Below are 14,079 nucleotides of genomic sequence, written 5' to 3'. Positions count from 1 at the left end.
TAGTCCCCCTGCTCTATCTGCTAGATAACGACACTCTCTCCTTTTTTTGAAATACAGTAACACTGTGTGTGAGCCCAAATAAAATAGCTTTCACGTCTTCAGTATTAAAGGTAAACTCTGCTTTCCATCGTAAGTCTGTAAACCCTCCTTTGTCAATAGTGTATATGTACAGTATACAGTCATTTATGACGTCACACTGTTTGTATTCAACTTCTGCAGCACATCTCCTTGGTCACTTTGGTATTATGGCATCCTTTTCCCTCATCCATTCCGTTTAGTTGTGTAGACTGTAGACTCTTCAGGGCAAGGATTGTCTTGCATATCCATAAATCGCCCAGCACATATTTAAAAAATAGTCAGTACATAATAGTGATTATTCTTGTAGTCATTGTGTATAACACACTATTTGATTCTTCCAGTAATGGCTATATTAGTGGTGCATGTGGCTTATATGCATACATGCAATGGCATAATAGCACTTTTGTGGGTGTAATTTCTAACTCATACCTTTGAAAACATCCACGTTGATGCATCACATAACTCTGTATAAGTAAAATGGGAACCAGGAGTCAGAGGGCACCTCAGAGTTCTAAGGAAAATCTGATGAGTTTCTGAAGCTACAAGTAAGATAGACTAGCTGAAAAGGCTGTCTGTCTGTGTCGTGGAGAAAAGATTAAAGAGGGGAGCTGTTCTGTGCTGTTTAAACCAGTCTGTGCCACTGGCCTAAAACCAAGTACAGTAGACAGCTGTAAGTTGAGACTGACAGAGATCTGGACAGAAAAAGACTCTAGGAGAAAAATAATAATGTGGGCATTATTAAGTGGAAAGAGAGCTGTACTGTGTTCTCTTTTGTCCCTCTACAGTTTAGCCACCTGGCCGTTTGGGGAAGCATGCTGCTCTGGTTGGTGTTCTTCGGAGTCTACTCTGCCATCTGGCCCACCATTCCCATTGCACCAGACATGCTTGGACAGGTTAGTTTTCATGCTTGGATATGGGAAAGATTGGTGAGTGTGCTTTCTAACTGGAGTCTTTTGTCTTCAGTGCCTGGGGAAAGTAATATTACCTGCAGTGATCATACAGCAACAGGATGATGCCTGTAAAGGAAATGCCTTCAGTGAGTGCACCTAAGCTTTAGTTAAAACATCCCTGCACCCTGCAAGTGTTAAAGTTTTACAACAGTAATTAAAACCAGTGAGCTTGGTTCTCAAAACTATTCACAATGTAAGTCACTGTATGTGCTGTAGATAGTCTCTGGAGTTTTCCAGTTGATTTGGGTGGGAATGGACCTAAGCTCTTCATTAATAATGGCTTTGGGAGATTTTCTTGGTAACAAAGGTTTGACAAAATGCCAGACAAAAATTTGATATTTTAAAAACTTTGGGTTGTGTATTTCCTCTGTTCATATACTCAGTTTTCTACTATTCCTTTCCCCTAACTTGTTAAAAGAAAACAGAGTATGTACCTGAAAACAACTGATGGGATGGTCAGAAATAGAAGGGAAGCTTATATGTTATAGGTCCCCAGACAATGTTAGTAGAGTTCTGGATTTTTTCCTTCATTGTCAGTTGCAGGTGGTGAAATTCACCCTGTCATAATTTCAACCTGTGGTGAACAGAGAGAATAATGAGCCTGTCAAAACTCCTTCAGTGAGCGTATTTAGAATAGGAGACTCCTCGGAAATGAGGGGCTAGCAAATATACCATAAAATACTACTCCAAGCAAACTCCAATGCCGTCAGAGTAAGTTACTGGAAAAGATGCTCTTACAACAAGTTTGGAGTTACCTTTAAAGATGCCTTTGTTTATAGAGAAGAGGAAAAGGCAAAATGAGAATGTTTAGAATAGTGGACCTAAGCAAATTAATTTTTATACAATGTCATCTTTGCACATCAGAAAATCAGAAACGCAAAGCACCCATGAACTTAATTAATGATTTGGAAGGTTACTTATCACATAATTTCATATAGTTGTTGGCATCCTTTCGTCTGTGAGAGACGGTGGGAATTGAAGCCTATGATGTAGTAATTCTGGCATCATTCTGCTTCAGCATGGTTCTGGTCTAATAAATATTTCATTAGATTGTGGTACAATGCAGAGGATAATGGAGATTTTAGTAGATTATCATGGACAGCTTTCTAAAGCAAGGAGAGAGAATGACAGCTGACAGGATGGGGATCAGCCATCATATGACTGACAGAGACAAACACCAAATTCCTTTGATAGTATTTCATAATGTCCTCAGTGTGTTTCACAGTGCACATTTGCATCAGCAACTCTAATTCACATTTCCATAAATTAGGCTGAAACTTGATTAGGTCTCATACCTAGCCATGAGTCGGTTTTGCAATCTATAACAGCAGACTCTTAATGTTGCTATTAATGTGTCAGCATTTTTAATGCACAAGTGTCAAGGTAAACTAGTCCCACATATTAGAAGGCTCAGACTATGGAGTTCAGTTCCAGAATGCAGTGGTTTTTAGAACTTTTTTTATTGCAATACCACCCCCCCCCCCCTTCCAAAAAAAAGCACCATGACTGGAGTGGATGTTAACCACAATGTAACCCACAGGTCCCAGAGCAAAGTAATTGATGTTAAATAGCATTTTATTTTTGCTTGAATACTTTCTAGAAAATGTTTTTCTACTTAAGCCATGTTATTTTATACTCTTTGGTTTTCCAGAACAAAGGATGTCTTGAGATATGACATTAATATCTTGCTGAGGGTAAAACAATCCTTATTCTTGTGGAGAGCACAACATTTACGTTCTGAGTGATTGAGTGAGATCATTAATGTAGTCCAATACTTGCATAGCTGTTCCTGGATCAGTAATCACTATCGAAGCCATTATGGAGTTGTTCATCATCTTAGCAAAAGTACAAGAGCCTTTGGGGACCAGGGAGTCATATGTAATATAATATATGTTTTCAGCATAAAAATTAGTTTAAACAGTACCACTGTGTTGTAGTGTTATATTTTTGCTCCCTAGTTTGTATGCTTTGAGGGGAGGAGAGGTGAAAAAAAAGAGGTTTTTTACCTCTTGAAAATGATGGAAGATCCCTAAGATGGAGGAAGCTTCTGTAGAACTTGAATTAACTTGCACAGAGGCTTTCAAGAAGTAATTTGCTGCACAATATCAAACCATGGTCAAATGAGCAGGCACCATACTAGGCTACAGTCTGTAAAATGAATTGCTTCTCTTCTTCCAGGCTATTTTAAATATTCCTTTGTTCCGTCTCTTTTCCTTTTTGCAATTGTAAGTAATCAAGATGTGTTTAAAAGCAAAGTGGGACAGTGAAGAGTTTACGGTTTGTTTTTAAATCTCTCTTTCATTAGTGTTTCTAATTGTTTAAGTAAATTAATTTTCAACATGTATTAAACACTTCTACTACACAAAATGCTATAGCACTTAAAAGCAACCTAGTTCCTTTTGACTATAATGCTTAGTTAATGTCTATAACAACCAGTACATCCCATCATGAGTCAAAAATATGACATGCAAAGCATTTTATTCCATTTATTCATCAAATGTCTGCATGGAGAGTCTCAGATACTTAAGCATCTGAAAAGATGTATTGTTTCTGCTGGGGTTTATTAAACTATTGAGTAAGTATTTCTTTCTCTTGTACATTATGTTTGGAGCATTCTCACATGGGGAAAAAATGCAGGTTTTTCCTTCAGGGCAAAGAGAAGTAACTACTGAATTAAAGAGTTATTCTCTACTGTCAGAGACAACATATTTATTTTGTTTCACTTAATGCATTTCATAATACAATAAATGAAACATAGTGCTAATAAGACAAAGCAGTGATAAAATCCCAGTGGAACTTAATGGAAATTTTACAATAATAAAAGAGATTTGACACTTTGGAAATTAAGTAGAAAATCTTTGGTAGCTTTTTGGTGGTAGCTTTTTTTAAACCCATGCATTCATTCCCTAAACAGTACTAGAAATAGGAATTGAAGTCTACACCTCCAGAAGGCTGTAAAATTGTATATGACAGGGGTGTCCTCAGCCTAGTCCCCTTGTTTTCTTGAGCCTCTTTGGGTGTTTTGTTTGTTTGGTTTTTGCACAGGAGGTAGTATTGAGGAAAGAAAGGGATCTACAATCCTTGCCTCTTCATGGTCTGAGTTGTGCACATGTGCCAGTTTGGACTAGCTCTGTTTTGAATGAAAATTTCTGCAAACAGAGCATATTGCACACACTGGGCACCAGTTTGATCCCTTCTCCCTGTTAGTATGTGGAATTCATTGCCTCAAGATATTATTGAAACCAGTAGCTTTGTACATCAATACATAAATATGTACTTATAATGTACATGATATGGATGAGATGGTGCCATTAGGAAATGTCTGTTACTGCTGCCCCAGGGAGAGGCTGCTTGTCTTCTACTAAACTCCTTTTGAGCTGCAGCTAATTACCCTCTGTGTGGCCAGCCAGCTCTGTGTGGCCAGCCGGCCGCATCAGGGTGCAGGGCCATAGCCTTGCCTATTTCCTATCCCTTTTGGGGTGCATTGTACTGTAAAAGGAATAGGGATGGGCTACAATTCTGCCTGTCCCTTACCTGAACCACATAAATGGGGTTTCTGGTGGGGGGACTGTGAGACAGTTTTTGTCCTTCTCTCCTCATTGAGTGCCAGACATGAAGTCAAGGGAGGCTTTGGCCCTATGTAAATAAGAATAACATATGTGGTTGTACTCACTAGAATAAAAATATATTGAGCCTCGAGTCTTAATCTGAATACCAGCCGGGCTCAAGAAGATTCCCCCCTACCCTCTCTTCCGAGGTTGTTATAATGTATTGTTATGTGCTTTATGGGAGGTTTATGCTTTTCTCTGGAGCATCTGGAATTAGCCATTGGTAGAGACAGGATACCACTGATCTCTTCCAATTTAACAGTTCCTGTTTTTCCCCCACTCTCTATAAGCATCTTATGTTGGTCTTTGCCTCATTAATTTTCTTCCAAAAGCTCAAAGGTGATTTGTGTCATACATAAACTTCATTGTCCATTTTTAGTCTTGTTTTTTTTAATAAAATAAAATAAAAAATTCCTGTGCTGAGGTTAGTCTGACGTGTTCGGCATTTAGTGGTGGTGAGGTTTTGTTTTGGGTTTTTTGCTGGGTGACATGTTGTATGCAGTCATGTTCCAGATCTATGATTTAAGTATTGTTTTGACCACAATATTTTGATTACAGATCAGCATTACTAATGTCTTCCACATTTGAGGCTTTTTGCCCTCCCAATGGAAGTTTTTTGTGTGTAAATCTGCTTCTAGCTTCTAATACTTCTCTTGCCTCTTCTTAGTTTCTTCTTATCTTTTCTTTTGTCAAGATGAGAATCACTGATCTCTTAACCAAAATATCTTTTTGTAACCATCAGCCCTACGTTTGGTTAATGGAAACAGCAAACGATCAGGGCTAGTCCAGTGAACTTTATGCGTGAATTTTGAGAGATGATTTCTAGCTCTTATAGCCAATGGGAAGCTTTATTTCTCTTTCCTGGTGCTGTCTACTTTGCTTTCAGTGGGACACTTCTTGGGCTGAGTTGAGTACAGTCCTACGTCAAAAATGTCTATCAGATAGCTTCTTGGTTCATATGTAGTGCTTTCAGAAAGAGTTTAAGGATAGTATCTGACACGAGGTGCACCACTCACCGCTGGTCTGGCACCTTCTCCTGGCCATTCTGGGGATTAGCTCATCAGGTCAATACCCCTTCCCACAGTTGCATGTCATCACTCGGTCTGTCTCTCTAATCTGTTGCCTCACCTCAGTCCAGGAACTGCAGCCTCCTCTTTATGACTCAGTCCTCTGGCCAGGTCACTTAGCATTTCCCCCTTCCAGACAGTCTTCCTGTTCACTGCCTCAGGTTCCACTCCCTCAGTGGCTGGTAGGAGAACCGGCGCCCGCCCTCTTCTCTGGGTTCTGTCCATAGAACCTCAACCCAGCAGTTCTGGTCTTTACTCTTCCAGCCTCACTGCTCCTTCCCTGGACTGCTTCCTACTCTTCTGATACCTTCATCCCCCTCCTCTAAGGAGTACCAGCTCCAAACCCTCTTCCCAGGGAATGACTACCCTTTTCCAGCAGCAGCCCCTGTCTGTTGCCAGCTTCCTCTGGCCCAGGGCCCCAGGAAGTTTCTTTGCCTTTCCTGTTCATGTTCTCTGAGCATGATGTAGCTACCCCCAGCTCTTTCGTCAGTTCTCTTAATTTTTGTCTCCCCCCCCCCCCAAAAAAAAAAATGGTTTGGCTGGCCAGGACTGTTTTAGAAGTTTTAGAAGAACCCATTGGTCATGTGACCAGTCATCTGGCTAAAATCTAGTCCGAGTATACCTCATGGCTACTTGAGGGAGTCTGTATTTATGTTACGGAGTGTGAAAAGAGGAACCTGCACAAAAGAGCAGCCCTGTTTTCAGTGCAGCATAATCTGCAATATTTCCATGGTCATGTTAAACAGGCTTCACATTACTACTCTTTTCATTTTTTACACAACTGTTGACAATATCTACAGCTCAGATTATATTTTCCTATTTTCATGGGTCTTTTTGCTTTCGTCTTCTCAGTTTAAAATTTTTTCCAGAGTTTTCTGTTGTTCTTTTGGCATCTCATTTCCACAGAGTTTGGTGCTGGGTTAGAAAATTGGCTGTTCTGACTGTAGTTTGTTTGTCTACAATCACTCACACATTACATTGTGGTGTCAGTGTTTCAGTCTGTGGAAACTCTTCATTCAGATGTTAGTCAGAAATCAGACTTCTGCCTGCAGATTGAAGTCCTCATGCCTTCTGATCTTGTTTGTTTTTATAATTATGTGTAAGGGTCTCCTCTGCACTTAATGTGGTTTTGGAACTTCTTCTTTTTCTGGAGCTTTGGCCTGTGCTTTGAGCAGATAAATTAAAGTAGGGTAATGAAGTATGCATACCTCTTTTACACATCTGTTTAGGAAATGGTTTAGTTATTTTTGTGATCCATGAGTGACTTTCATAAGCAAATCTGCCATTGTAGGTCTCTGATGTTGTCATGCTGGAGGATGTGCCAAAAACAAAAAAAAAAATAGGTGAATAAAATGAAATGGCAATATATTTTTAAAGAGCATATTGTGAATGTAAAATTATCTGAATAAACATGCACACTATGAAGAGGCTTCCTCTAAACAAGAACACCTTTCTGCCTACTGGCAACTTATCAGCAAATCTCTCCTGGGAATGTCTTAAAGTTGTATAATAAATTTGTTGCTCATATGATTTTAATCCTTGTGGAGATCTTAAAGTTGTTACATTCATGCAGCTGTACCTAAGGTTGTGTCAGCTTTTCCCATATGAACTCGTTTTCACAGGTTTAAACCTTGCCTATAAAAAAATCACCCTTTATTCAGAATTAGCAATATACTGCCAAATATTAAGCCAGCCTTAACCTAACTTTGAATTTTGCTTGTGCAAATTTTCCTTGCTCAGTTTTTCAAATGCAAAATCAAAGGCCACTTTCTGAAAATGTGGTTCACTTGATCAACTAGGAGCAACTTTTCTTAAAAATAAAATTTTTGAAAAAGTTCACCAAGTTAGAAGGTTTTCAGGTTTTGGGGTGTTTTTTTTTATTTTTATTTTTTGATAAATGTAAGGTTGCAAATGTTGGTATCATGACAAAGAGGGACCTTAGAAAATGATCATGAAGGAAAGATTTCAGACCAATTATGTAAATCAATAAGTTTCTAGTATACAAGGAATATAGAGAGTCTTTCTCCTATTTTGATGTGTTTAAGGTCATTAGAATATTTGATGGAAATGGCTAATTGCAACTATGAAAAATTATATGGAAGAAAAGGAGCTTCCTTGATTGAGTATCCTTACTTTGGGACTTTATATCTCATTTCTAAGAACTCTAGCTACAGGATTAGCATATTATACATACAGGCAATTAACAAAATGTAACTTGATTGCAGGTAAATCAATTTCTAACAGAGTCTGGCAGGCAGTGTGCATGGGGCTTTAACCATGGTTTGTAACATTGTTCCAATACGGACTGGCCCCTGTCCACACTGTTTTGTCAAATTATAGTTAGAAACCAGATACCTGTAACTTAATTTGAAAAGCAGCATATGTAAAGGTCCTTTACACCTATAGATAATTGGCAGAATATCCAGATTTGTTGCCTTGGAAATAGTATATAGTTCTGTTCATGAAAACAGAGAAACCAGCCCTTTCCCCTCAGACATAAATTATAGTCCTATGGTAATGGGATATGCTCAGAAATCATATTATTATTCACAGTTTGGAATATGAGGTTGCTTAAGGTCCTTTATAGATTTCTCCAAATCATTTGTTCTTGTATTTGGAAGTTTCTCTTTGTGGGCAGCAAAGCTTTTTGCATGTTCTTGCAGAGTTGGTTTGAAGGTGTCCTATTAAGTGTTTTCTTAATTAAAACCAACTGACTTTTTAAACTTAGAGAAGTAGCTACTGTATTGTACTGTCCTGAAGACAATGTGCATTGACATTAGAAATACATCCTAGAATACTCAAGGAGCTGACTGAGGAGATACCTGCGCCATTAGCGATTATCTTCAAAAAGTCATAGAAGATTGGAGAGATTCCAGAGGACTGGAAGAGGGCAAATATAGTGCCAATCTATAAAAAGGGAAATAAGGACAACCCTGGGGAATTACAGACCAATCAGTTTAACTTCAGTACCCAGAAAGATAATGAAGCAAATAATTAAGTAATTAATTTGCAAACACCTAGAAGATAATAAGGTGATAAGTAACAGTCTGCATGGATTTGTCAAGAACATATTGAGTCAAACCATCCTAATAGCTTTCTTTGACAGGGTAACAAGTTTTGTGGATGGGGGGAAGTGATAGATGTGGTATATCTTGACTTTAGCAAAGCTTTAGATACTGTCTCACATGACCTCCTAATAAGCAAATTAGGGAAATACAACCTCGATAGAACTACTATAAGATGGGTATGTAACTGGTTGGAAAACCATTCCCAGAGAGTAGTTAATGGTTCACAGTCAAGCTGAAAGGCATAACGAGTGGGGTCCTGCAGGGATCAGTTCTGGGTCCGGTTTTGTTCAATATCTTCATCAGTGATTTAGATAATGGCGTAAAGAATATACTTTAAAAGTTTGTGAACAATATCAAGCTGGGAGGGGTTGCAAGTGCTTTGGAGGATAGGATCAAAATGATTTGGACAAACTGGCCTGGAGAAATGGTCTGAAGTAAATAAGATGAAATTCAATAAGGATAAATGCAAAGTACTCCACTTAGGAAGGAACAATCAGTTGCACACATACAAAATGGGAAATGACTTCCTAGGAAGGAGTACTACTGAAAGAGATCTGGGGATCATAGTGGATCACAAGCTAAATATGAGTGAACAGTGTAACGCTGTTGCAAAAAAAGCAAACATCATTCTGGGATGCATATGCAGGAGTATTGTAAGCAAGACATGAGAAGTAATTCTTCCACTCTACTCCACGCTGATTAGGCTTCAACTGAGTATTGTATCCAGTTCTGGGTGCAACATTTCAGAAAGATGTGGACAAATTGGAGAAGAGCAACAAAAATGATTAAAGGCCTAGAAAAAATGACCTATGAGGGAAGATTGAAAAAAATTGGGTTTGTTTAGTCTGTAGAAGAGAAGACTGAGAGGAGACATGATTCCAGTTTTCAAGTACATTAAAGGTTGTTACAAGGAGGAGGGGAAAGAATTGTTCTCCTTAACCTCTAAGGATAGGACAAGAAGCAATGGGCTTAAATTGCAGCAAGGGTGGTTTAGGTTGGACATTAGGAAAAAATTCCTGTCAGAGTGGTTAAGCACTGGAATAAATTGCCAGGGAGTTTGGGATTCTCCATCACTGAAGATTTTTAAGAGCAGGATAGACAAAAAAACACCTGTCAGGGACGGTCTATATAATACTTAGTCCTGCCATGAGTGCAGGGGACTGGACTAGATGACCTCTCAAGGTCCCTTCCAGTCCTATGATTCTATGAAAAACTGTCAGCATTTTGAGCTATAGTGATAGGAAAGGAACTTAGGAACACAAGAATTGCCCAGCAATGGTCCATCTAATCTAGTATCCTGTGTCAGAGAGTGACCAGATCCAAGTGCTTCAGAAGAGAATGCAAACACCCCTGCAGTTGGCAGTTCAGTAATAACTTGTCCCCAGGGAAATTTCCACCTAACCCCCCAATTATTAGTGGATGGTTTATGCCCTGAAGCATGAGGATTTAAACAGCCTTTCCAAAACTCTTGTCTGTTTGTTTGTTTGTTTGTTTGTTTGTTTAATATTTAATAGTATAATACTAGGTATCAGCTGTCCATTTTTTTATTAATATTGCTAAGCTTAATGACATCTTGTGGTAATAAATTCCATGGGTTAATGTGTGGTTTGTGAAAAATTGTGCATTGTGTAAAAAAGTATTTTCTTTTATCAGTGTTGAATTTGCCACTTTTCAGTTTCTTAGAATTTCTCCTGAGGAGCCATTATGATCTATTTTCATCAATCTACTTGTAAGGAGGATTCTAAACAAATAAACGGTAGCCGCTGTTGGCTAGTCGTGAGAAGACTGCACTAGAGCAGTGGTTTTCAACCTTTTTTCATTTGTGGACACCTAAAAAATTTTGATTGGAGGTGCGGACCCCTTTGGAAATTTGCACACCACAGGTTGAAAACCACTATGGTAATGACAACCTTTTGCGGAACCCTTAGACATAATCTGCAGACCCCCAGGGGTCCATGGACCACAGGTTGAGAACCATCCCACTAGAGGATCAACAGTCGGAAAAGATTTAGATTCTGTTCCTGGCACTGCCACTGATTTGCCATAACAGGTTAATCAATATTATGTTTATTACGATGGTGCTCGTGAAGTATCCGAGAACCGGGCCCCGTCAGGCACTGCACAAACATACAGTAGTAGATGATCCCTACCCAGAAGAGGTTCCTGTCTAAACAGACAAAGGATAGGGAAAACGGGTGTAACAGAGTGATTGGTGTGACGGGGGCAAACTTCGTGATAGTTCCGTGATTTTAGAGGGTGAGATGGTGTTGGGCAAATCACAAAGGTTCATCTGGGGTCCAGAGCAGGAAGGTTGTGGCCACTCTGGAAACCAGAAATGCTTTTACAGCTGAGGCTGGGCAGTACACAATAGGGCAGCTGTGACTTTTGCAATCAGCATTTAAATGGTTCTTTCAGGTCACACTTGAGTCCTCCTATGATTGTGGCTGTGCAGTATTGTGGCTGAACAGGAGAGGGTAGTTAGAACATAAGAGCGTCCATATTGGGTCAGACCAAAGGTCCATCTAGTCCAGTATCCTGTCTTCCGACAGTGGCCAATGTCAAGTGCCCCAGAAGGAATGAACAGAACAGGTAATCACCAAGTAATTCATCCCATCGCCCATTCCCAGCTTCTAGCAAACAGAGGCTAGGGACACCATCCCTGCCCATCCTGGTTAATAGTTAGGAGATACTGCTGATTTTTTGTTTAGATGCCGTTTCTTATTCATTCTTTTGCTTGGGAGCTGAGAGAGAGAGGGAACAGTGTGTTACGGTTTTGTTGGGGGAGGGGTTATTTATTTATTAAATTATTTATTTATTAAATTTGTTTTTCTGATTTCTTGTCTTTTCACCATGCTTAATCATTCCTTCCCTGATGTTATGTTTTGGATCTCTGTGGGCAGGCAGCTCCAGTCATTTTAGATGGAAAATATCTTTCCAAATTAATTTCAAAGCATGCCTTTATTCCCTTTATTATGATGTTTTTTACTTTTAAAAATCTGCACTTGAAGGACAAAATTTGACCCCAAAGCCCCAAAGAGTGGCAATAATCTCCATAATAATGGGCTGACATTAAGATGGGAGCAAGGGCTTCGGAAGCAGCAAGCTTGGCAGCAGAGCAAGCCCTCCTGAGTATCCCACATGGTGCTGTAGGTCAGCCAGCCCCATCTGTCCCTCCACTGATTCCTGATTAACCCAGTTGGCTGTGGCGATGATGCTTATCTCATGCCTCCCATCTTCCCCATAAGGATGGGCATGTTGGGAACGGAGGTAATCTTAATATGCCGTGCACTGAACAACCTAAGCTCAGGGTATGCATAGCATGTCTACACACATGTGTGAGGTCAGTATTTGTGTAGTTGGCCTGTGAGCGTAAGATGCCCAGATTTGCCTGACTATTTTTGTTGGTTTTGATATTTATATTCCAGCAATGCCAAGAAAACCCAGTCAGGATAGTGGCACCATTGTGCTAGATACTGTACAAACAAACATGAGCATCCCTGACGAGCTCAAGATCTAAGCATGCTTCTCAACCCTTTTCTTTCCTGTACGATGCCCCCTTCCATCTAGAGCCATGGATAATTGGTGGATGTGGGCACTTGTCCATTGAGAACTGAAAAGTGTTTCTATTTTGTCCCTTTTTCCTGCTGTATGACTGCAGGAAAGTTGCCTCTCACTGTGGCGCATAGCAGTGTCAATACAGAGAGGGCTAGAGTTGTGATTTATAGTAGCTTGGTTATGCTGTTTTTCTTGAAACACTGGTGAGCGATATGAACAATAGTTCATTGGGCATACTGTTGCTATGGGAAGTTATAGAATACCTCCTCCAATTCACTGAGTGTTAGAACTTTAACATAGGAGTCTGCAAACATCTAAAATAGACATTACTGATACCAGATAACTTTCAACCTATTGATCAGAGGAGTCTGAGTTGTTATTTCAAGAACAGGAGACCAGACTGAGGATAAGGGGCCAAGGGACACAATCTCTAAAACGTTAAAAAAAGTTATTAATTATTTTTAGCTTAAAGAAGCCTCGAGGGAAAAGAGCTCCTTAGGAGGTGCAAGGTAGGGATGGCAAAAACAGTTCTGAGAGGTGTCTGATAAAGTTTCAATAAGATACATGAGTTTTGGGGGCTTTCTTCCAAATCTAAAACCTTTATAAAGTGCTCCCATTTCAGCTGCCCACCATACAAGAAAGACAAAAGGGTAAAACATTATTGGGGCCCCAGACAAAAGCTTTAGCTAGAGTTCAGACTGAGAACACATTGATCTTTAATGTGTAACATTAATAGAGTGTTACAGCTCAAATGAACTGAACCCTCAAAAGTCAGAAAATTCACTTTTAAGTTCCCAATACCAACCTCGTCTCTGTCTTTTTTCCCCTCACTGACTCTCCATTTCAATACCCCACCATTCACCACTTGAAACAACCTTCAGTTTGCCATGTTGTGCACACACATGATAACAATGTGGTTGTAAAGAACGTGGGTGATATCTGTATCATTTTTTACGAATATATTGTGTACTCTTTCTATTGATTACTTCATGCTCTCTGTTATAGGGGTACAAAGAGTTAACTTGGGTGGCGGGGGTTGGATACAGCTGCAGGAAGGCATACAGTGGTTTAGATAGCCCAGTCATTGATACTTAACAAACAATACAGGTGTCAAGACTTCTTGTTTTGTCCCTGTCCAAGGGGAGCACATCCATGTCCAACTTAGGACAGAGCCAGGACCCTAACAGGAAAATGGAGACTACTGACCAAATACTATTGACTGGTTAATGACTTTTATCCTCTGTAAGGAACACAGAGGACTGGAGGGTGCAGCCCGTAGAGGACTGGAGAATGGAAAAACCTCAGGGAAAGGTCAGGAAGAGACAATGTTAGACTCTGCTGTTGAAGGAGACTGACTCTAGCAAGGGCAGGACAGACCAGAACCAGAAGAGAAGGCTGGGCAGGAAGAGAGGGGGTGCATAAGGATGCTGGACTCTCTGATGGACACTGTTGAAGACCCACAGCATTGTCAGAAGGGGTGAGGAAACCGAGGGAGGGCTGTGCATGCAGATATTAGTTATTTTCTGAATAGATCTGTATAGCTATTGTGAGTGGTCTGAGTAAAGCATGTGGCTTAGAAATGCCTTTGCAAAGTCTGTTTTACTTGTCACAAAGTCCACAAAGGGTTAATCTGTAAACTGGAGTGCCCATGCAGGTGGTGCTCTAGAGAGGGTGTACTTAAGCTACTTGGGAGATTTGGCGGGGTCCGCACTGATCTTAGGGCCGGGGGCCTACCTGGATTGCAGGGTTCAAC

General features: G+C 40.0%; 1 protein-coding gene across 2 annotated transcripts in view; it reads left to right on the top strand.

Moving 5' to 3' along the window:
• ATP8A2 (ATPase phospholipid transporting 8A2) overlaps positions 1–14,079 on the top strand; it is a 668,324-nt gene that overhangs the window by 518,560 nt on the left and 135,685 nt on the right. For both annotated transcript variants that reach the window (XM_077809582.1, XM_077809591.1), the window contains one exon: positions 864–971. In XM_077809582.1, coding sequence (XP_077665708.1) covers positions 864–971 — 108 coding nt within the window. The remainder of the gene's footprint in view (positions 1–863; positions 972–14,079) is intronic.

This window comes from Eretmochelys imbricata, chromosome 1 (genome assembly GCF_965152235.1).
Source record: "Eretmochelys imbricata isolate rEreImb1 chromosome 1, rEreImb1.hap1, whole genome shotgun sequence".
Lineage (NCBI taxonomy): Eukaryota > Metazoa > Chordata > Testudines > Cheloniidae > Eretmochelys > Eretmochelys imbricata.
Note: the sequence above shows the minus strand (reverse complement) of the source record. Positions and strands in the feature narration are given on the sequence as shown.